General features: G+C 43.0%; 1 protein-coding gene across 1 annotated transcript in view; it reads left to right on the forward strand.

Moving 5' to 3' along the window:
• Positions 1–1,352: 1,352 nt before the first annotated feature.
• itih2 (inter-alpha-trypsin inhibitor heavy chain 2) overlaps positions 1,353–21,752 on the forward strand; it is a 108,227-nt gene continuing 87,827 nt past the window's right edge. The window contains exons 1-2 of the mRNA XM_072241813.1: positions 1,353–1,459; positions 11,083–11,160. Of these exons, the coding sequence (XP_072097914.1) occupies positions 1,370–1,459; positions 11,083–11,160 (168 nt within the window). The 5' untranslated portion in view covers positions 1,353–1,369. The remainder of the gene's footprint in view (positions 1,460–11,082; positions 11,161–21,752) is intronic.

The following is a 21,752-nucleotide window of genomic DNA, read 5'->3' on the forward strand; positions in this document are numbered from 1 at the left end:
GAGCACTCAAGCCTGCAGCAAAGCATCAATAAAGACACAGATTTGCAGTACCCCAAAGACTACTCACTCACCCAGTAATTTGACATACCAAAGGCTCGCTCTCTCTCCCTAATAAGGGAAAAAGAGGTGTCTCCATTTCACAGTGAGAAGGGAGACATTACAAAACAACTCGCTGATTTACGGCGTTAAAAGTCTGTTGAGTCACTTCCTCCAAGCTCTGTGCCCAAAGAACTCGGGTCTCCGGGCACACAGCCAGCAGCCAGCTCGCTGCTTTCGATCTTCCATCTCGCACACTGCAACAGGCGGTGGCACTGACCTCGAGTCCATCCACCTCCAGAGCCATGAAAAACCAGCACCCTGAAGCTGCTAATGTAGGCGGTGTCCTTGGCATGTCGAATAGAGGCCAGTCGTGAGACCCCAAGAGCAGGTCCCATTCCTGCAAAAAACCGAGATCAGCACGTAACTCCAGGTCAGGGTCTTCAAAAGAACCCTGAAAAGCAAAAAAAGAGATAGTAAAGATAGAAATAGAGGATAGGAGATGAGGGATAAATTGACAAGCTGGGAGGTGATAGATGGAAAAGGTAATGGGCTGAAGAAGAAGGAACCTCCCTCCGGTTCACCTCCCTTTCTCTCATGATCCACTCTCCTCTACTATCAGATTCTATCTTTTTCGGTGCTTTACCTTTTCCACTAATCACATTCCAGCTTCGCACTTCACTCTCCCCTCCCCGTCACCTGGTTTCCCCTTCCCACTCCATCCCACCTTCCTATTCTGGCTTCTGTCCCCTTCCTTTCCAGTCCTGATGAAGGGTCTCGGCTCGAAACATCAACTTTTTACCCCTTCCTCCCCGCCCCCATAGAAGCTGCCTGACCTGCTGAGTTTTGTGTGTGTTCTGGATTTTCAGCATCTGCAGAATCTCTTGTATTTATGATTTTTGAACAACAGAACAAGTTCGAGGATCCAAACAGCTTCTTTCTTGTGGCCTTTTGTTCCACCACTTTCATATGTAAAATACAGTCGGTTTCTCTCAGCAGTAGAAATGGCTTTATTCTTTGAACTGCGTGGAATATAATCTAATACAATACAAGGGACCTACAAATCAAAATCAAAATCAATCACGCTTTCAGTGGTTATCTGCTAAAAGAACCAGAGAACAACCTGTGTTTATACAACCTCTACAGCATATTTGGGCATTTGGAAACTCACTCAGTACAAATATTGACTGGAGCTGAGGGCAACACGTTCATTGGATCAAGGAAGGAACTTCAAATGCAACTTTTTTTTTGTTGTTTTTCATCTGAACTTATAAAAGAACAGTCAGATCCAAACCTAGTCTCACTGTTCGCAGAGTGAGAGCCTCAGTGCACTATGAAACACCTTATCCTTTTCGCTTGGCTCTTGTTCACCTCTGAAGTACAAAGTCTTGAAATAATCGCAGGAGACTTTGCAGAACTGAATGTAAGTGTTAAAATGTTCAGATCTGATAACTAACACTGCTTGTCTACTTAAACTATGTACAAGCATGAGAGAAATGCATTGAAGTTTTGAACCGTTAGATCAAAGTTTGGTGACAGAGAAGAGGATTTTAATTCATGGGGAACACACACAAAATAACAGGTCAGGTAGCATGTAAGGAGAGGAATAAACAGGTGATGTTTCGAACTGAGACATTTCATCGGGCTCATGGCGAAGTGTCTTGGCCCAAAATGTCTACCACCTATTCTTCTCTGTAGATACTGCCTCACCTGCTGAGCTCCGACAGCAATTTGTGTGTCGCTATGAATTTCCAGCATCTGCAGAATCTCTTCTGTTTTTAATTCGTGGGGAGCAGACACAGTACTGGGAAAACAGGGATGGCCTTTATGTGTTTCAGAATGGGACCTTTATTGGTTCATATTGCTAGGACTGTATATACAGTTTTAAAATGTAGAATTTTGTAGTATTCAGATGAAGGGGACAGTTAGAAAATTAATAAGGCGATGAAAGTTAACAAGGTTAGAAAATAATGAGGCAATGTGTAAATCAAAAAGATGCTACAAGTCTGAAAGAAAACCTGAAAAATCTCTGGAGACAGCAGGTCGGGAAGCATATGAGAAAAGAGCTTCTGGTCTGAAATGTTAACACTTTGTGGTTCCATCGATGCTGACTGACCTGTGAGTGTTTCCAGCAGTTCGCAGAATGAGTAGATTAAGTGCAGAGTAGTGACATCGGTGACATCACGAAAACGTGTCAGGAAGGGACAGAACAAACTAACATGATAGTGATGGATTAGGCTTTAAATTCTTATTTTTTTTGTAATTTAACTTTCTTTACGCTTGCTTATACGTTTGAACAATTACTTGTTTTTCTGTTAATGTTCAGTGGATTTTCAGTAATTTGTAGTATAGTTGGCTTTGTTTTTTTTTAGTTTCTTTGGATAGATAGATAGATAGATACATTATTGATCCCAAGCAAAATTATAGTGTCACAGTAGCATTGCAAGGGCACAAATATACAAATATTAGAAGAGAAGTAATAAAGGATAAAAAATAAGTTACCTCAAACAGGCTAACAGGGGGGCGGGGGTGGTTGTCACTTCCCCGGCCATAGATTGACTCATTATAGAGCCTAATAGTCGAGGGTAAGAATGACTTCATATTGCGCTCTTTGGAACAGCACTGTTGTCTTAGTCTATTACTAAAAGTGCTCCTCTGTTCAGCCAAGGTGGCATGCAAAGGGTGAGAAACATTTTCCAGAATTGCCAGGATTTTCCTTAGGGTCCTTTTTTCTACCAGAGCCTCTAGTGTGACCATTTTGACTCCTATAACAGAGCCAGCCTTTTTAATCAGTTTATTGAGCCTGTTGGCATCACTCGTGTTGATGCCATTGCCCCAGTACACCACCACATAGGAGATTGTCTTGGCAACAACGGACAGTAGAGGCGATTCTGGCCCTTCTTATACACAGCCTCTGTGTTGGTGCTCCACTTAAGTCTGTCATCCAGGTGCACCCCCAGGTACTTGCGGCCTGTGTCACGCAAGCATAAATCAAATTGCTTCATAGGCTGTTCTCAACAAAAGTATTTTCTTATCTGTCTAGTCTGAACTAGTTTTCTGTATAAAGACACTCACAAGGCAAAAATATTTTTCTTCCTTTAGTTTTTTACTTGATCTTTCTTACTGATTGATTACTGTTATGTCTTTGTTATAAACACTTAAAATGGCTGTAGCCACAAGATTTATTTCTTGTTCCTGACTTCCAAAGAACCTCTAAACTGTATCATCTGCAGATCCAACAACAAAAGTACACAATACATTTAATCATAATCAGTGTGGGGAAAGATTATGGAAAGACAGTACTGAAGGATCAGATACTTTTCTTCTTCAGCATGGAAATGTCAAAACCAATAGGTATACGTTTAAGGTGAGAAGGGGGATGTTTAAAGGAGAAGTGTAGGACAAGCTTTTTTAGGCAAAGAATGCCAGGGAAAATAGTAAATGCAGATACAATAGTAATGTTTGAGCCATTTTGAAAAGCAGTTCAACAGGCAATCAGTGAAGATATAGACCATGTGCAGGCAAATGGGATCAGCTTAAACTAACATCATAGCACAGGCATGGCAGATTAGGGGGCCTACACCTATGCTGTACTGTTCCATGTTCTATATTATTTAAAGTTCGATAGCATAATTGAAATCAGAATCAGGTCTATTATCACTGTTTTATATAATGTGACATTTGCTGATTTGCAGCAGCAATATCGTGCAAAGACGTGAAGTTACTATAAATTGCAAAATAAATATAGTGAAAAAATAGGAACAACGAGATCATGTTCATGGGCTTATGAGCCATTCATAAATCTAATGGTGGAGGGGAAGAAGTTGTTCTTATGGGTCTTCAGGTTCCTGTACCTTCTCTCTTCTTCAATGAGGGTAACAAGAAGAGGGCTTGTCTTGGGTGGGCAAGGGTCCTTCATGAAGCAAATGGAAACAATCTATTAACCATTATGGATGTTAGTATTTCTCACCACTACAGTGAATGCTATAGAGAAAGTGCAGAGGAGATTTACAAGGATGTTGCCTGGACTGGAGGGCATACCTTATGAGAGTGTGGGTGTGTGGCCGGCAGCAGTGGTAGAAGTGGATACAATAGGGTCTTTTAAAAGCCTCTTAGACAGGTACATGGAGCTTAGAAAAATAGAGGGCTATGCACAAGGGAAATTCGGCAGTCTCTAGAGTAGGTTACATGATCAGCATAAAATTTTGGGCTGAAGGGCCTGTAATGTGCTGTAAGTTTCTATGTTCTATGTTCCATGTAGGGTTATAAGTGACCAATATCTACAGTTAATGTGGTGCTGAAGGAAACTAACATCAGTCTTGAAGAAGATCTCACCCCGAAGTGTCAACTGTTTACCCTTTTCCGTAGACCCTCCCTGACCTGTTGAGTTCTTCCAGCATTTTATGTGTGTTACATTAGTTAAAAATAGAATTGGAGAAAGTAATAGGACTGAAATTCAGTAAGTCATCTCCAGGTGACGCAACCTTTGAAAGAGACGTCTATGGAGTTACAAATAAACTAGGTGTCATCTCCCAAACTTTGATAGATTTTAGAACCTTTTCACGAACTGGAAGGTTGCAAATGCAACCACTGTGAGAAGAGCTAGGGTAATGTATCCAAGACTGCTGATGCTACATGGAGGGTAACTTGCATGAAGTATGCAAGAGCAGTACAGAGCAGTGCAGACCCTTCAGCCCACAATGTTGTACACTACTTTTACACTACCCAGTGTTCAATCTAACCCTTCCCTCCTACACAACACATAACCCTCCATTTTTCTTTCATTCATGTGCCTCTCTAAGAGTTGCTTAAATGTCCCTAATGTATTTGCCTGTACACTACCCCGGCAGTGCGTTCCATATGCACACCCACTATCTCTGTCATCTCCTGTAAACTTTTCTCCAATCACCTTTGCGACACAGACAAAATTCTGGTGGAATTCAGCAGGTCAGGCAGCATCTCTGGAGGGAAAAGTAACAGGCAGCGTTTCAGGCCAAGACCCTTCATCAGGGTGTTATTCCCCTCTGTAGATGTTGCCTGACCTGTTGAGTTCCTCCAGCACTTTGTGTGTGTTGCTCTGGATTTCCAAAATCTGCAGAATCTCTTGTGTTTATAATTTGCTCCTATCACCTTAAAACAAAATGTCCTGGGGTATTAGCCCTCGCTGCCCTGGAATAAAGGCGCTGGCTACTCATTTTATCTATGCCTATCACTTTGGTTGAAAAAGTAAAAGAGTAGAATTTATTTGATATATGTAGAAAGATCGAAACTTGTTATGTTCACAGGGGTCTGAGTGTCTTGGTATATGAATCAATGAAAGGTAATGTGCCAATACAGCAAATGATTAAAAGGGCGAATGGTATGTTTGTTTATTGCAAGAGGTTTTACATTCAAGAGTAATCTACGTTTAAATCTGACCCTAGTGAGACTGGATTGTGTACAAGTCTGGTCTCCACTTAAGGCTGCATGTATTTGCAATAGACAAAAGTACACACATTGGATTCTTGGACAGGTGGGGCTGGCTTGGGATTATCCTTTGAGAAGGCAAGTGCAACGTTAGCATTCGTTTTAAGAGGACTAGAATATAAAAGCAACGACATAATGCTGAGGGTTTATAAGGCATCGGTCTGACTGCACTTGGAGTATCATGAGTAGGATGTGCTGGCACTGGAGAGTATCCAGGGGAGGTTTACGAGAATTATCACAGGAATGAAAGGGTTAATGTATGAGGTGTGTTTGATGGCTCTGGGCCTGTACTCGCTGGAGTTTAGAAGAAAGGGGGGGAGGGGTGATGGAGAGGATGTTTCCGATAGCTAGGCTGTTATGCCCAGAGGGCACCGCCCCAGAATAGAAAGACAGCCCTTTCGATTAAAAGATAAGGAGGAACTTCTTTGGCCAGAGAGTGGTAAATATGTGGCTTTCATTGCTACAGGTGGCTGTGGAAGCCAAATCATTGGACATATTTAAAGTGGGGGTTGATAGTTGCTTAACTAGTAAGGGTGTCAAGGTTACAGACAGAAGACAGGAGAATGCAGTTGAGAGGGAAAATAAATCGGCCATGATCGAATGGCAGAGCAGACTCAATAGGACGAACGGTCTAATGCTGTTCCTGTATCTTATCGTTTAAAAGGTTAAGTAGACTGGACCAAGACTCCCTAATTTTTGAAATAATGGGAGGTGATCTGCTGAAGCATGCAATGTTTTGGACAGGTTGTTTATTTGAGGACAATATTTCCCATTGCTGGGGTGGCTAGAACCAAAGTTTAGTATCAAAATAAGAGATGGCCAAATTCCTGACAGATAAGAAGAAGTGTCTTACCTTTGGGGAGTGCATCTTTGGAATTCAGGGCTGTGGAGCATACATCTAAGAGTGTATTCCATCACTTGTGATGGGTACAGAAAAGTGGAGCTAAGGTAAATATCGACTGTGGTTATTTGAAATGAGGAGGAGCAAGGAGCAAAATGATCTCCCCCTGTTTTTATTTGTGATGTCCTTAAATGAACAAAGCAGATTTAACCCTTCAGAATTCCATGATCATTCAATAACACAGAATCTAGAATATAATCTGAAATTCATCTGGAATAAGATGCAATTAGTTTATCGTCATATACACTGCTGCGTTGAAGTTCCTTCCTTGTACGAAGCTCACAGAATAAACAGTAAGCATGTTAATAATAAATAGGACAGTGAGCACAAACAGCAGAATAGTGTGGAGGTTGTACTGCAGTCTGAAGTGGTATAAAAGGAATATGGAATAACAAAGAGCAGTGCAACTAAAAGTCCAAATATGTGTCAGCACCGCTGGGGATGCGAATGAGCTGATTGGTTCAGGAGTCTGATGGCAGTGGGAAAGGAATTTCTCTTAAGTCTGGTAATACTGAACCAATTTTGTAAAATTCCATTGACTTTGCTGAGATCTTCAAAGGAAGGAAATTTGACATTGTCACCTTATCAAGCCTGTATGTGTCTCCTGGCCCACTGCCACGTGGTCTGAAATGGCCCCACAGTTCTCTCAGGTGTCAAGAAGGCTCATTGTCATAACTTGCATGGCAATTGGTGACGTTGCCCACTCCACCTAAGGCTCTGAAGAGAGGAGCCAAGAGGAGGCAGCCGGGAATGACTCGATGTGTCACAATCTCAGCTCAGTAGAAGAAATCGCCTTGGAAACTGCTTAATCATCAGAAATGTTGGTCCAGTAACATAGTCAGATTAACTCCATACATGTAATGCCTGGAACTTTTCCAACAGACTCAATGAGCTGAATGGCCTAATTCTGCTCCTATGTCTTATGGTCTTATGACTTACGGAGATTCAATAGAAGCTTTCAAAAAGGAATTAGCCGATTATTTGAAGACAAAATAAATATGTTGGACCAGATCACGGGTGCAAAGTGTTGAAATTTGGGATGTCAAACTAGGGTAGGTTCATTGGTAAGCCGGCACGGTAGTTGGAATAACACTATTACAGTGGCAGTGACACAGGTTGAGCTCTGCTGCTGTCTGTAAGGAGTTTATATGTTCTCCCTGCGACTGTATGGGTTTCCTCTGAGTCCAAAGGTGTACGGGTTAGTAGGTTAATTGGTCCAGTGGATGGCATGATCTCATTGGGCTAGAAGAGCCTGTTAACATGCTGTATCTCTAAATAAATAAAAAGATTAGAATCATAGAGTAATACTGTATGGAAAAAGGCCCTTCAGATCAACTCATCCATGACAATCATGGTGCTAGCTTCTGTCTCGTCACATTTCCCTGCAATTTGCCCATATCCCTCTAAACCCCTCCTGCCCATGTACCTACCAAACTGACTTTTAAATATTGTTTTTGTACCTGCCTCAATCATTTTCCCTGCCAGCTCGTTCAGATTCATTTATTTGTCGCATGTACATCAAACCATCAAACGCGCAGTTGGCACTAACAATCCGAGGGTACGCTGGGGGCCAGCCTGCTAGTGATGCCACACATTCCAACGCCAACGTAGCAAGCTGACAGTGCTCGGCAGAATAACGCAGAACACAACAGCAACAAAAGAACAACAGCAAGACAAACCCCTTTCCTCCCAACTCCTGCCGCCCCCCCCCACACCTACCCACCCACATAAATACGTAGTTCTCTGTGTTCCATGTAAACATCGCCCTCCATATGAAGCCCTTGCCCCTCAGGTCTGTTTTACATCTTTCACCTTTCACATTAGACCTCTTATTTTTTATTCCCCATCCCTTAGCAAAAGGCTCTGGGCGTTCACCCTATCTATGCCCTTCATGACTTTAAACACCTCTGTAAGGTCATGCGCTATTCTCCTATGTTCTAAGAAATAAAGTCCTAGCCTCCCCACAAAGCTCAGATCCTCGAATTCTGGTAGTTCTCCATGCACCTTCTCTGCCCTCTTTCCAGTTTGATGTCTTTCCTATGACAGGGCCACCAAAACTGTATCCAATATTCCAAGTGCTGTACAACTGCAATGTAACATCCCAACTCCCACACTCAGGAGCCTGACTGATAAAGACCAGCATACTAAGAGCCTTCTTCACTACCCTGTCTGCCTGTAACACCACTTTCAGCAAACTCCTAGGTCCCTCTTATACTCCTAGGTACCTCTGATACACCGCCCCCCAGGGCCCAACCATTCACTCTTTAAATTCTACCCTAGTTTGACTTCCCAAATTTCAATACTTTGCACTTGTAGGATTGCTTATCAAAAAGTTAGAATGGACTCTATAGACTGTATGGACCCCTTCCACACTATGACCTGTGATTCCACATGCAGCAATTTAGCATTTAGTATTATATTTCCATTCAGTCACTGAAGTGCATGAAAACTCCTCCAAATATGAGTTTCCTTCTGTAGTAACCATCTTTATAGCCAGGGTTTCATTTCTATTTCCATTAAATGATGCTCAGGAGGTTTACAACAGGTTCAGTGAATTCAAAGGGTTAAGACCATAAGACGTGGGAGCAGAATTAAGCCATTCAATCCCATCGGGTCTGCTCCCCCATTCCTTCATGGCTGATTTATTAATCTTCTTAACCTTATACTCCTGCCTCCCTACAAGCTTTGATATCCTTACAAATTAAGAACCCATCAACCACCATCTTAAATATACCCAATAATTTGGCCTCCACAGCCATCTGTGGCAATGAATTCCATATATTCGTCACCCTCTGGCTAAAGAAATTCCTCCTCATTTCTGTTCTAAAGGGATGACCTTGTATTATGTGGCTGTGCCCTCTGGTGCTAGACTCACCCAATAGAGGAAACGTCCTCTCCAAATCCAATGTGCTCCCAAGATGAGGTTTTCGGTTCCAGGACATCTCAGATGTCCTCTTTCTTTAAGGATCGTGGTTTCCCTTCTGCTGTCATCAATGATGCCCCCACCCGCATCTCCTTCATTTCCCGCACTTCGGCCCTCACCCCATCCTCCCACCACCACAACAGGGACAGAGTTCCCCTTGTCATCACCTACCACCCCACCAGCCTCCGGATCCAGCACATTATCCTCCGCAACTTCCGCCACCTTCAACAGGACCCCACCACTAAGTACATCTTTCCCTCTCCACCCCTCTCCGCTTTCTGCAGGGATCGGTCCCTCCACGACTCCCTGATCCACACGTCCATCCCCACGGATCTCCCACTCGGCACTTATCCCTGTAAGCGCAAGTGCTACACCTGTCCCTACACCTCCTCTCTTGCCACCATTCAGGGCCTCAAACAGTCCTTCCAGGTGAGGCAACACTTCACTTCTGAGTCTGTTTGGGTCATCTATTGCATCCAGTGCTCCCGGTGCGGCCTCCTCTACATCGGTGAAACCCAACGCAGATTGGGGGACCGCTTCGTCGAGCACCTCTGCTCCATCCGCCACAACAGACAGGATCTCCCGGTAGCCACCCACATTCAGATATGTCCATACATGGCCTCCTCTACTGCCATGATGAGGCTAAAGTCAGATTGGAGGAGCAACACCTCATATACCGTCTAGGTAGTCTCCAGCCCCTTGGTATGAACATAGAATTCTCCAACTTCCGGTAATTCCCTCCCCCTCCCTTCCTCTATCCCTATGTCACCCTGCCCCCTCCCCCAGCTGCCTATCACCTCCCTCATGGTTCCGCCTCCTTCTACTACCCATTGTGTCTTCCCCTATTCCTTCTTCGTCTTTCCTGCCTATCACTTTCCTGCTTCCCCTCCCCCACCCCTTTATCTTTCCCCTTACTGGTTTTTCACCCGGAACCTACCAGCATTCTCCTTCCCACCCTCCCCCCACCTTCTTTATAGGGCCTCTGCCCCTTCCCTCTACAGTCCTGATGAAGGGTTCTGGCCCGAAACGTCGACTCATCATTTCCAGGGATGCTGCCCGACCTGCTGAGTTCCTGTGTGTTGCTTTGACCCCAGCATCTGCAGGGTATTTTGTGTTTACTCTCCAAATCCACTCTATCTAGGCCTTTCAATATTTGATAAGTTTCAATGAGAGCCTACGTCATTCTTCAAAACTCGAGGAAGTACAGGCCCAGAGCGCCTCATACATTAACTCTTTCATTCCTGAGACCATTCTCATAAACATTCTCTGTACCCCTTCCAATGCCAGTGTGTCCTTTCTTAGGTAAGGGGCCCAAAACTGCTCGCAATACTCCAAGTGCCATCTGATCAACATCTGATAAGGCTCAACATCCTCACTATTATATTCTAGTCCTCTTGAAATGAATGCGAATATTGCCATTTGGAGGAAGCTATTTGGCCCATGGTGTCTGTGCTGTTCAAAAAAATGTTCTCCAGAAGGCCTGGTGATCACATCAGATCTCAAGAGTTGCAAATTTAGCTTGCAGATTTTGGCAGAAGAGGTTGGTATTTCCTCATCATAGGCAAGAGAGGTCCTCATATACATGGCAAAGTCTGGATCAGTGTGCTGATGAGGTATCGTGGAAATATATCCTAGTGTCAGTTGAAGTCCATCCACCCTGTATTTTCCTGTGCTGTTGAGTTAATATAACTTCTTAATAACTAAAAACACATCTGTGTTGTTGCTTCATTTCAATAATAAATTTATTCTTTGCCAGGGCGTTGAAGTTCCCAGAGCTCAAAAGCATGAAGATGGCCCTCGTGTAAACAGAAACACATATGAAAAACGCCAGAAGGTACATCTAAATCTCATTAATCTTGTATCAGTACTCTGTGATAATGCTTTGTCCTCTTATTTACCTGGTGGAATGTAATCTGGTATCATTGAAACCAATCTATTCTCTGGAAGGATATTTTTAATATTTTTATTTTTTAAGTCTTTCAAAAAATGTTAAAATTGTGCTGTTGCTTCGCACATATACTAAAGCTCATTCCCGTCAAATATTGACTCATAATATTATAAGCAACATTACATTTCTTTCCATAACTTGTTATTAAATTGTCTGCAATGGATGTCTAGTTTTAACCTTCCTAACATTTCTCCGTGTACTTTTCAAGGCATGCACTCATTAAGATGTTTTTAAAAGTTGCATTGATAAAGACCTTTCAATGACTCTTGAGATATCCCAAAGCATTTCACAGCCACTGATATGGAAATGAAGTTAACTCACTGGTATGTTGGAGGTTAAGTTTCATTTGGCAAGTTCCCATCAGCATGAGTTAATGATCATCTTATTAGTGAAGCAGTCGGGCAACAAATAATTGGCCAGGGCTTTAAGGAGATCTCCCTTGCTCTTTTTTTTGGACTATTAACAAATATATATTTTATCTATTCTGTCATAAATTCATAGAGTACTACAGCACAGAAAGTGACCCTTCAGCCCATCTAGTGTGTGCCAGTTATTCCGCCTAGGCCCATCAATCCACACCTGGACAAAGGCCCTCCACAACCCTCCCATCCATGCATCCAAACTTCTCTTAAATACTGCCATTGAACCCGGATTCACATTTCTGCTGGCCCCCCATTCCACACTCCCCCCACCCTCTGAGTGAAGAAATTCCCTCTCAGGTTCCTTTAAAATATTTCACCCCTCATCCTTAACCCATAACCTCTAGTTCCAGACTTACCCAACCTCAGTGGAAGAAGCCTGCTTGTGGTTATACTATCTCTACCCCTCATAATTTCATGTACCTCTAAGATCTTACCTAATTCTCCAACACTTAAGGAAATGAAGTCCTTGTTTTGTTTTGCAACTCCAAAATGTAAAACTATTTCAAAGGAAAACAAAAGAGCCGAAAGATGCAAGTCTTAGTTCATTTTTTACTTCAAGTGAGGCGCGCACATATCATGTGGTGATGTGATAACAGATGCCATTTACGTACTTTTACACATAACCTGCAATGCATTATTTAAATGAACAAGAATGCTTAATCAAACTAAATATTTGCAACATTATTTAAATTTTACTGAAGTATTATTTACACAACACTTCTCCATGTTTAGCTATAAACTATAAGCTTAGCCATAAGCTCTAACTCAATATAAAATGCATCCCAACTATATACACAGTATACTGTGTAATACAACTACTCTACAGACATCCACAGCATAGTAAAATTTTTAATAGTCCCAATCAGGCGTAAAGATTTAATCACTGTGAAGGTCTTCTCACTCTTGTGGGATAACGTCTTTCCAGGAAAGGCGAGGGGGTGGGGGGGGGGGCTAACTGTGCTTGGCATGTGAGACTTGTGGCTGTGAAACAATCTCAGGTTCTGGAGCTGCCTCCATGGTGGTTGTAGAAGTTAACTCTGTGACTGCAAGAACTAGTTCTGACAGCTCTGGCCACCTTTCTTCTCTAACAATTACCTCTGCTTTCCTCAACTGATCGATGTGTCGTCTCCAGATGATATCAGACACAATCTTCACTGTGTAGGAGAGTTCTATCTTTAATCACGCCAATTACCCATTTTAGATCACCCCTGTAGTCCCTCACCAGAACTGCTTGTCCAGAAGTGAAACATTGAACCTCCTTGTTTGAGGAAACCTCAAAATGTGTCACCTGTTTGTCCTGCATACTCCTTCTAAGATTGGTTTGAAGAGATCCATGCATGAACCCAAGGGATGACTCAGGAACAGCATAGCTGATGAGTTGTTTGTTGTGGAGTGTGCTGAATTGCAATATGCATGGAGGAAATTGGCAAACTTCTGATTCAGTGTTAGTTTAGTGTGTTCTGCTGACATTGCTTGTAGTGCATTCTTCAGACTCTGGACAAACCTTTTCACCAGAGCATCCATAACTGGGTGGTACTATGCAGAGGTAATATGATTTACTCCATTCATTTTCATGAATGGCTGAAATTGTTCCATCACAAACTGCGGTCCATTGTCACTAACTAACTGTTCTGGAGCACCAGTCCTTGCAAAGAGGCTTCTCAACACGTCAACAATGTGTGAGTCTTTAGCGGAGGCAATTGGGAACACTTCTGGCCATTTTGTAGCTGCATCCATTACTATCAAAAAATTTGAGCCCATGAGTAGTCTGGCAAAATCCACATGAATCCTCTGCCAAGGTAATGCAGACCATTCCCAGGGATGGAAAAGCACTGCTGTTGGCATCTTGCATAGTGCATGGCAAGCTGCTCGGTCTGCCGATCTATCCCAAGCCATCTAACAAAGCTTCAAGCCAATGTTTCATTTTAACCATGCCAAGATGACCAGCATGTAGCTGCTCCAACACTGGCTCTCACCTTGGATGATACAACTTCCAATCCCCACATAAGGAAGCCTCCAACAAGGGCAAGTTCATCTCGGCCCTGGTAAAAATGGGTGAACTGGCGTTTCTGCTGCACATTCCAGTCACTTTGGGTGGGCATGTAGACCTGGGACAGTATGGGGCATTCTGTGGTTTCCCTTTGGATCACCTCTGCTGTGATAGGAAGATGTATGATTTGCATCGGGGTGAATATGTCAAGAGGAGTGTCCTCTTTTGTAAATTTTTCATGTATTTCCTTTTCCAAAGGTAAACAAGGCAATGCATCCACATTTCCATGCTTAGTCATCTTCTTTAATTCGATCTTGTAATTGTGTCCTCCAAGGAACAGAGCCCATCTCTGCACTTATGCTGCTGCTGTTAAGGACTAGCCTTAAGCTGATTGAAAATGGACACTAGTGGCTGATAATCCATAACAAGGATAAACTCCCTTCCATATAATTACAGGTTAAAGCATTTTAAACCCCAAACCAGACTCAAGGCCTGTCTGTCAATCTGTGCATAATCTTTCTCTGCAGCAGAAAGGAAACATGATGCAAAGGCTATAGAACATTCATTTCCATCGGTCATAATATGTGACAGGAAGCCGACAAGTTTCACTGGATGATGTGGATCATTATGTGTCAGTACAGTGTCTGACGTCACCATTTCTTTTAACTGTTAGAAAGCCATCTCACACTGCTTTGTCTATTGCCATTGATTCCCAATCGTAGTAATGTGTTCACAGTAATCATGTTTGGCGAGAACCTGTTATAATAATTGAAAAATCCAAAAAAGGACTGCGACTATGACATGTCCTTTGGCCTTAGGGCATCCACCACCACTTGAATTTTCTCAGGACACTTACGTAATACTTGTACGTCAATGGTGTGACCACAGTAAGTGATGCTTGTTCAACAAATTCATACTTGTGCCATACTCTGAGCCCATCACCTTCTGATCTGTTTAACACTGTCTTCAGATTTTGGAGATGTTCCTTGTCATCCTTATCAGTAACAATGATGCCATCCAGGCAACACTGAGCGCTCGGACAGCCTTACAGCACCTAGTCCATAGATTACTGCCAGAGTGCAAGTCCAGATGCTATTCCCCAAAAAAATCCTATTTTAGCGATAAAGCCCTTTGTGAGTGTTTATGGTGAGAAACACTCTGGACACTTCTTCCATTTCCACCTGTAGGTAGGCCTCAGTTAAGTCTAGTTTGCTGAAGTGTCTTCCTCCAGAAAGGATCTTAAAGATATCCTCCATCGTGGGCAGAGTTTATTGATCTACTTTCACCGCTGGGTTGATGGTGACCTTAAAATCACCACAGATCCTGACAGGTCCATTCTTCTTGGCTACTGAGGCCACGGGTGTTACCCATGGGCTGTACTCACCTTGAAAAGAATTCATTCAGCCTCCTTGGGATCTTGCTTACTGGGTAATTTATCACAGATGGTACAAGGAACTGGAGGGGCTTTGCAAAATCTGGGTGTGCCATTCTCATTTAGCACTATTTTACCTTTGATATATTTGAGTTTTCCTAAGCCATCCTTGAGCACTGCTGTGGCAATCATCCGGTACGTTTAAATTCGCTTTCAGTTGCCTTTATTGCAAGCCATGTGGAAAATGGTGGATGGATCTCCAGTCGGGTTGTCCCTGACTCTGCCAACACACCCCCACAATGCTGCCCTCCTATTTTTACCACGTACAAGCCCAGAGTGACTTATTAGTTGTTGTATTTCACTATTACAAAAGTCATTCCAACAGGAGTTATCTTTTCTTCAGTGTGTAAGTTCTTAATTGAATATCTGCAGGCTTCATTTTAGTATCTTTGAAATGCCATTCATTTTGTGGAATGACTGAACAGCCAAGCTATTGTGCAATTCCATTTTAATTAATTTGCCATTCACTTTTGGTGTAAGCCACATTCTTATCTATTATTAGTTTTCACATTATAAATCTCAAGGCTACCCATTCCCGTGTCACTTCCATCATTATCAATTTTTTTATCAACAGTATGCAGATTATTGCTCTTTGTGAAGCTATGACTTTTTTCTTTTTCTTTTCCCTCTGCAGTCTATTTGTTTTTGTCTGCTCAACATGCGCTTTGTATCCTACTGTGTTGCATTTTCTCACAAACAAGAGAAAATCTGCAGATGCTGGAAATTCAAGCAACACACGCAAAGTCCTGCTGAAGGGCTTTGGCCTGAAACATCGACTGTACTCTTTTCCATAGGTGCTGCCTGGCCTGCTGAGTTCCTCCATCATTTAGTGTGTGTTATATTTTCTGCAAGTTTCACCTTTAAATCTGCATTAGTCTGATGCATGTGAGCCCCTGCCACAATGGTAACGCAAGTTGTATGGCCAGGCAGATTGCTGTTTAGATGTTGAAATTTTGTTCACACTCACTTTCATTCCTGACTGCAACTCAATTGCATCTCAATCTGCTGTTTATTGACACAGCTATTTCAACTGCTGTTTTAAATGTAAGTTGTACTTCAGTGAGGAGCCTTTGTTAAATGTTTTCTTGTAAGATTCCACAAACTAAACAATCTGTTAGTGCATCACCTAACCCATCACTGAATTAATAATGCTCGGGCAATCTCTTCAGTTCAGCCATGTATGCTGAAATGGACTCCCCACCTTTTTGATTCCACTTATGAAACCTAAAGCAATCTGCAATCAACAATGGTTTCAATTCTAAATGTTCCTGCATTACTTTCACAATATCAGCAAAGCTCATTTCAGCCGGTTTGATTGGAGCAGTCAAACTTCTAAGCAAACTGTGTGCCCTTAAACCCAATGCACTCAGTAAAATTGGCTCTTGATTCTCATTGGCTATTTCATTTGCTTTAAAATACTGCTCAATCCATTCAGTCTAAAAAATTCGAGTTTTCTTTTGTGTAATGGAACGTGTCTATATTTCCAATGTAGCCAGCCATTTTTGTTTTTGATTAATGAATATTATCACCCAGTACTCTGTTTCTGAACCCATGAATTTGCCCATTTTCTGCCTTTTTAAACTCAACCATGTCTGTACTTTCTGAAGGACGTGTGCTGTGCTATGTTACTTTCCTTGATCATTTCTTGCTGTGCTTTTTTTTATAAGTTCAAATGTCTCGCTGCTCTTCAACAGGTAGGTAGTCATCATAGGTTCATTTTAAAAATACCTCATCACCACTGTTATGTTTTGTACTCCAAAATATTAAACTAATTCAAGAGGAAACGGGAGTACTGAGAGACGTGAGTCTTAGTTAATTTTTTTACTTTAAGTGAGTGCACACATATCATGTGGTGGTGTGTTGACGTATGCCATTAATGTGATTTTACAGATAACCCACAATACATTATTTAAAGAAACAAAAGTTCTTCGTCAAACAATATATTTACAATATTACTGAAATACTAAATACACAACAGTCCTAACCTACTCAGCCTTTCCCTCAAACACAGGTCCTTAAGTCCTAGTGACATCCTTGTAATTTGTGAGCATCAATGGCAAAGTTACCATTTGTTGTTCTCTCCTAACTGATCCTGAACTGATTGGTTCTTTGTCCTGTTTTAAAGAGAGTTAGGAGCAGGACTGATAATGAACTATTGCTTGTAAGTGCAAACAAATTAGTTTCCCTGGTGCTATCGTGGCGGCTATCTCAACTGTCATGTGACCGGCAACAATGAATATAGAATTGAAAATGAGTCAGGTTTTATAAAAACAATCCAACATTTATTAAACTCTGCTCAATATAAAAAAAATAAAGAAATGAAAATCTTAACCGGAAGTAAACTGTTATACGGCCATTTAACAAACTGTCACTCAGTACTAGTTCCTAAAGCGGTAAATGCGAAAACAGTTCTTAAAGCGGTAAATTTAAACACAGTTCTTAGAATGCTAAATTCGAAAGTCCAAGAGATTTATACAGTAAATTAGGAGAGACGTTCCTGAAGTAAAGAATTCCTCAAAGACACGACGTCATGCTAATCCCAGCCGGATCCTGCCTTGTCCGCAGGATTCACAACAACGGAAATAAAACGGTTTAAAGGCACTGACCTTTCCCTCTGGATACTAGCTACTGCACAGCCTTTTCTGCCACTTTTAGCAGAGGCTATCTCATGCAGATCACTCTTTCTTGAACTAATTCAATAATGGTCGATCCTTTCAATCGTCGAATGACTCCTTCAGGTTCCCGTCTTCACTCTCCAATACTACTGAAAAGGTACATCAACAAACCTGGCAGAAATTGGTTAAACTGCCGGTCCAGCACTTTTGTACGTTACAATAGAACATAAAACGCCGTTTTAAATCGAAACTGCGTCATAAGGCAAATATGCAGCAGAGCGGAGTCTCCGTCTAATGTCCTAACTGGAAAGCTAACTGCGTCACCCCAGGGGTCTCCTTTTAAACCTGTGGTGAACATGTCATCATGTGATCTCATACCAGCCGGAAAATTACATCTTGTGACCTCCGCAAGCCCATTACATCATCCTCATAAGACAGTCGCAAGATATCCATGAGGTATGTAACACAACACTTCACAGCAGTCAGTTGTAAAATCGGAGCTCAACTCCCACTGCTGTCTGAAAGGAGTTTGTACGTTTGTTTGTACGGCCACCTATGTTTCTTCTGAGTGTTCCCATTTCCTCCACATGCCAAAGACATACAGTTTTGTTACCTTGTTTATTATTAAACCCGCCGATAAGGGGGGTGCTGTTGTAGTCTGGCGTACTGACCTCTACCTTGCCGAGGCACAGCGACAACTCGCAGATACCTCCTCTTATTTACCCCTCGATCGTGACCCCACTAAGGAGCACCAGGCCATTGTCTCCCACACCAGCACCGACTTTATCCGCTCAGGGGATCTCCCATCCACTGCTACCAACCTTATAGTTCCCACACCCCGCACTTCCCATTTCTACCTCCTACCCAAGATCCACAAACCTGCCTGTCCTGACCGACCTATTGTCTCAGCTTGCTCCTGCCCCACCGAACTCATTTCTGCATACCTCGACACTGTTTTATCACCCCTTGTTCAATCCCTTCCGACCTATGTTCGTGACACTTCTCATGCTCTTAAACTTTTGGATGATTTTAAGTTCCCTGGCCCCCACCGCTTTATTTTCACCATGGATGTCCAGTCCTTATATACTTCCATCCCCCATTAGGAAGGTCTCAAAGCTCTACGCTTCTTTTTGGATTCCAGACCTAATCAGTTCCCCTCTACCACCACCCTGCTCCGTCTAGCGGAATTAGTCCTCACTCTTAATAATTTCTCCTTTGGCTCCTCCCACTTCCTCCAAACTAAAGGTGTAGCTATGGGCAACCGTATGGGTCCTAGCTATGCCTGCCTTTTTGTTGGGTTTGTGGAACAATCTATGTTCCATGCCTATTCTGGTATCTGTCCCCCACATTTCCTTCGCTACATCGACGACTACATTGGCGCTGCTTCCTGCACGCATGCAGAACTCGTTGACTTTATTAACTTTGCCTCCAACTTTCACCCTGCCCTCAAGTTTACCTGGTCCATTTACGACACCTCCCTCCCCTTTCTAGATCTTTCTGTCTCTGTCTCTGGAGACAGCTTATCCACTAATGTCTACTATAAGCCTACTGACTCTCACAGCTATCTGGACTATTCCTCTTCTCACCCTGTCTCTTGCAAAAACGCCATCCCCTTCTCGCAATTCCTCCGTCTCCGCCGCATCTGCTCTCAGGATGAGGCTTTTCATTCTAGGACGAGGGAGATGTCTTCCTTTTTTAAAGAAAGGGGCTTCCCTTCCTCCACTATCAACTCAGCTCTTAAACGCATCTCCCCATTTCACGTACATCTGCTCTCACTCCATCCTCCCGCCACCCCACTAGGAATAGCGTTCCCCTGGTCCTCACCTACCACCCCACCAGCCTCCGGGTCCAACATATTATTCTCCATAACTTCCGCCACCTCCAACGGGATCCCACCACTAAGCACATCTTTCCCTCCCCCCCTCTCTCCGCATTCCGCAGGGATCGCTCCCTACACAACTCCCTTGTCCATTTGTCCCCCCCATCCCTCCCCACTGATCTCCCTCCTGGCACTTATCCGTGTAAGCGGAACAAGTGCTACACATGCCCTTACACTTCCTCCCTTACCACCATTCAGGGCCCCAAACAGTCCTTCCAGGTGAGGTGACACTTCACCTGTGAGTCGGCTGGGGTGATATACTGCGTCCGGTGCTCCCGATGTGGCCTTTTATATATTGGCGAGACCCGACGCAGACTGGGAGACCGCTTTGCTGAACATCTACGCTCTGTCCGCCAGAGAAAGCAGGATCTTCCAGTGGCCACACATTTTAATTCCACATCCCATTCCCATTCTGACATGTCTATCCACGGCCTCCTCTACTGTAAAGATGAAACCACACTCAGGTTGGAGGAACAACACCTTATATTCCGTCTGGGTAGCCTCCAACCTTATGGCATGAACATCGACTTCTCTAACTTAAGCTAAGGCCCCACCTCCCCCTCGTACCCCATCTGTTACTTATTTTTATGCATACATTCTTTCTCTCACTCTCCTTTTTCTCCCTCTGTCCCTCTGAATATACCTCTTGCCCATCCTCTGGGTTCCCCCCCCTCCTTGTCTTTCTTCCCGGACCTCCTGTCCCATGATCCTCTCGTATCCCCTTTTGCCTATCACCTGTCCAGCTCTTGGCTCTATCCGTCCCCCTCCTGTCTTCTCCTATCATTTTGGATCTCCCCCTCCCCCTCCAACTTTCAAATCCCTTACTCACTCTTCCTTCAGTTAATCCTGACGAAGGGTCTCGGCCTGAAACGTCGACTGCACCTCTTCCTACAGTTGCTGCTTGGCCTGCTGCGTTCACCAGCAACTTTGATGTGTGTTGCAGTTTTGTTACCATGTTGCTACTGGAAGTGTGGCAACGCTGGCAGGCTGCCCAGCACAATCCTTGCTGATTTGATTTGACACAAAATGATTAATTTCACTGTATGTTTCAATGTACATGTGACAAATAGAGCTAATCTTTATTGTCTTTATAACAAGCTTCAATAGGTTATTCAATTGTATCCAAATGGATCCTATCCTCGCCGTATATGGAGAAGTTATTGGACGAGAAGAGGTTCACAAACTCAGGGGTCCAGCCACCAGATGACAACTTCCAGACTTCGGATCGACCCCTAAGCCTTGATTATTAGCGTCGATCCCAGGACCCACCAATCACCGAGCACTCAGTCCTGAGCTCCGGACTCACCAACGATGCCGAGTCGGACAAGAGTTAGGAAGAGTCGTTTCTCCTTGAAGAGAAAATGCCAGCTTTTATTCTCATCTTCCATCAGCATTTAGTTCTGATAAGGTCAGAGAGAGGACACAAATCTTTGGTGCCTTCGTGAAGAAGGAAAAGGATTGGTTTATGATTCAGTGGCTTTTTCCCTTGCACTGATATCCTGTACAATTCAGACTTTATGATGACACTAACTGCTGGTTGCCTTATTGAATGTGGAAAATGGCTTGGTGATGGACAGATAAAGAAAACAAAATCCAGTCAATGCCTACCAGAAATTTGACAGCTCTGAGCTGAAATAGAATATATCTCAGAGATAAAAACTTGAATATGAACTGAAATAATTTGAACAAAACTCTGTCAATAGCTCTGAGTGAATTAAATTGGATAATTTCTGACAGATGTCATTTCGCTGGTCTTAAATCATCCTCTCTGCAAACAAAATAGGCCAAACTTCACTGGAATGGAGACTCCCTAAGGCACCCATGGGTTAGAACGTTTTCTGAGCATTTTGGTTTTAATATAATTTTTTCCATAATTTGCTGGGACTTGAGTTGAGAGCAGAAGTTTAAGTGTTTCTGAGCATAGAGTGAGTGACAGGATCAGGGGTTTATCCTCTCAGCCAGAGGAGAGAGCGTCAATGGCAATCGAGAATGAATTTGAATCAAATATGCTCTAGAAAAATAGAGAAGAAAATAGCAAAGGTTTTAAATTTTTAAGGCTAGAGATTCTGCAGATGCTGGAAATCCAGAGCAACACATACAAAATGCTGAAGGAACTCAGCAGGTCGAGCAGCATTGATGG

This window comes from Mobula birostris, chromosome 23 (genome assembly GCF_030028105.1).
Source record: "Mobula birostris isolate sMobBir1 chromosome 23, sMobBir1.hap1, whole genome shotgun sequence".
Lineage (NCBI taxonomy): Eukaryota > Metazoa > Chordata > Chondrichthyes > Myliobatiformes > Myliobatidae > Mobula > Mobula birostris.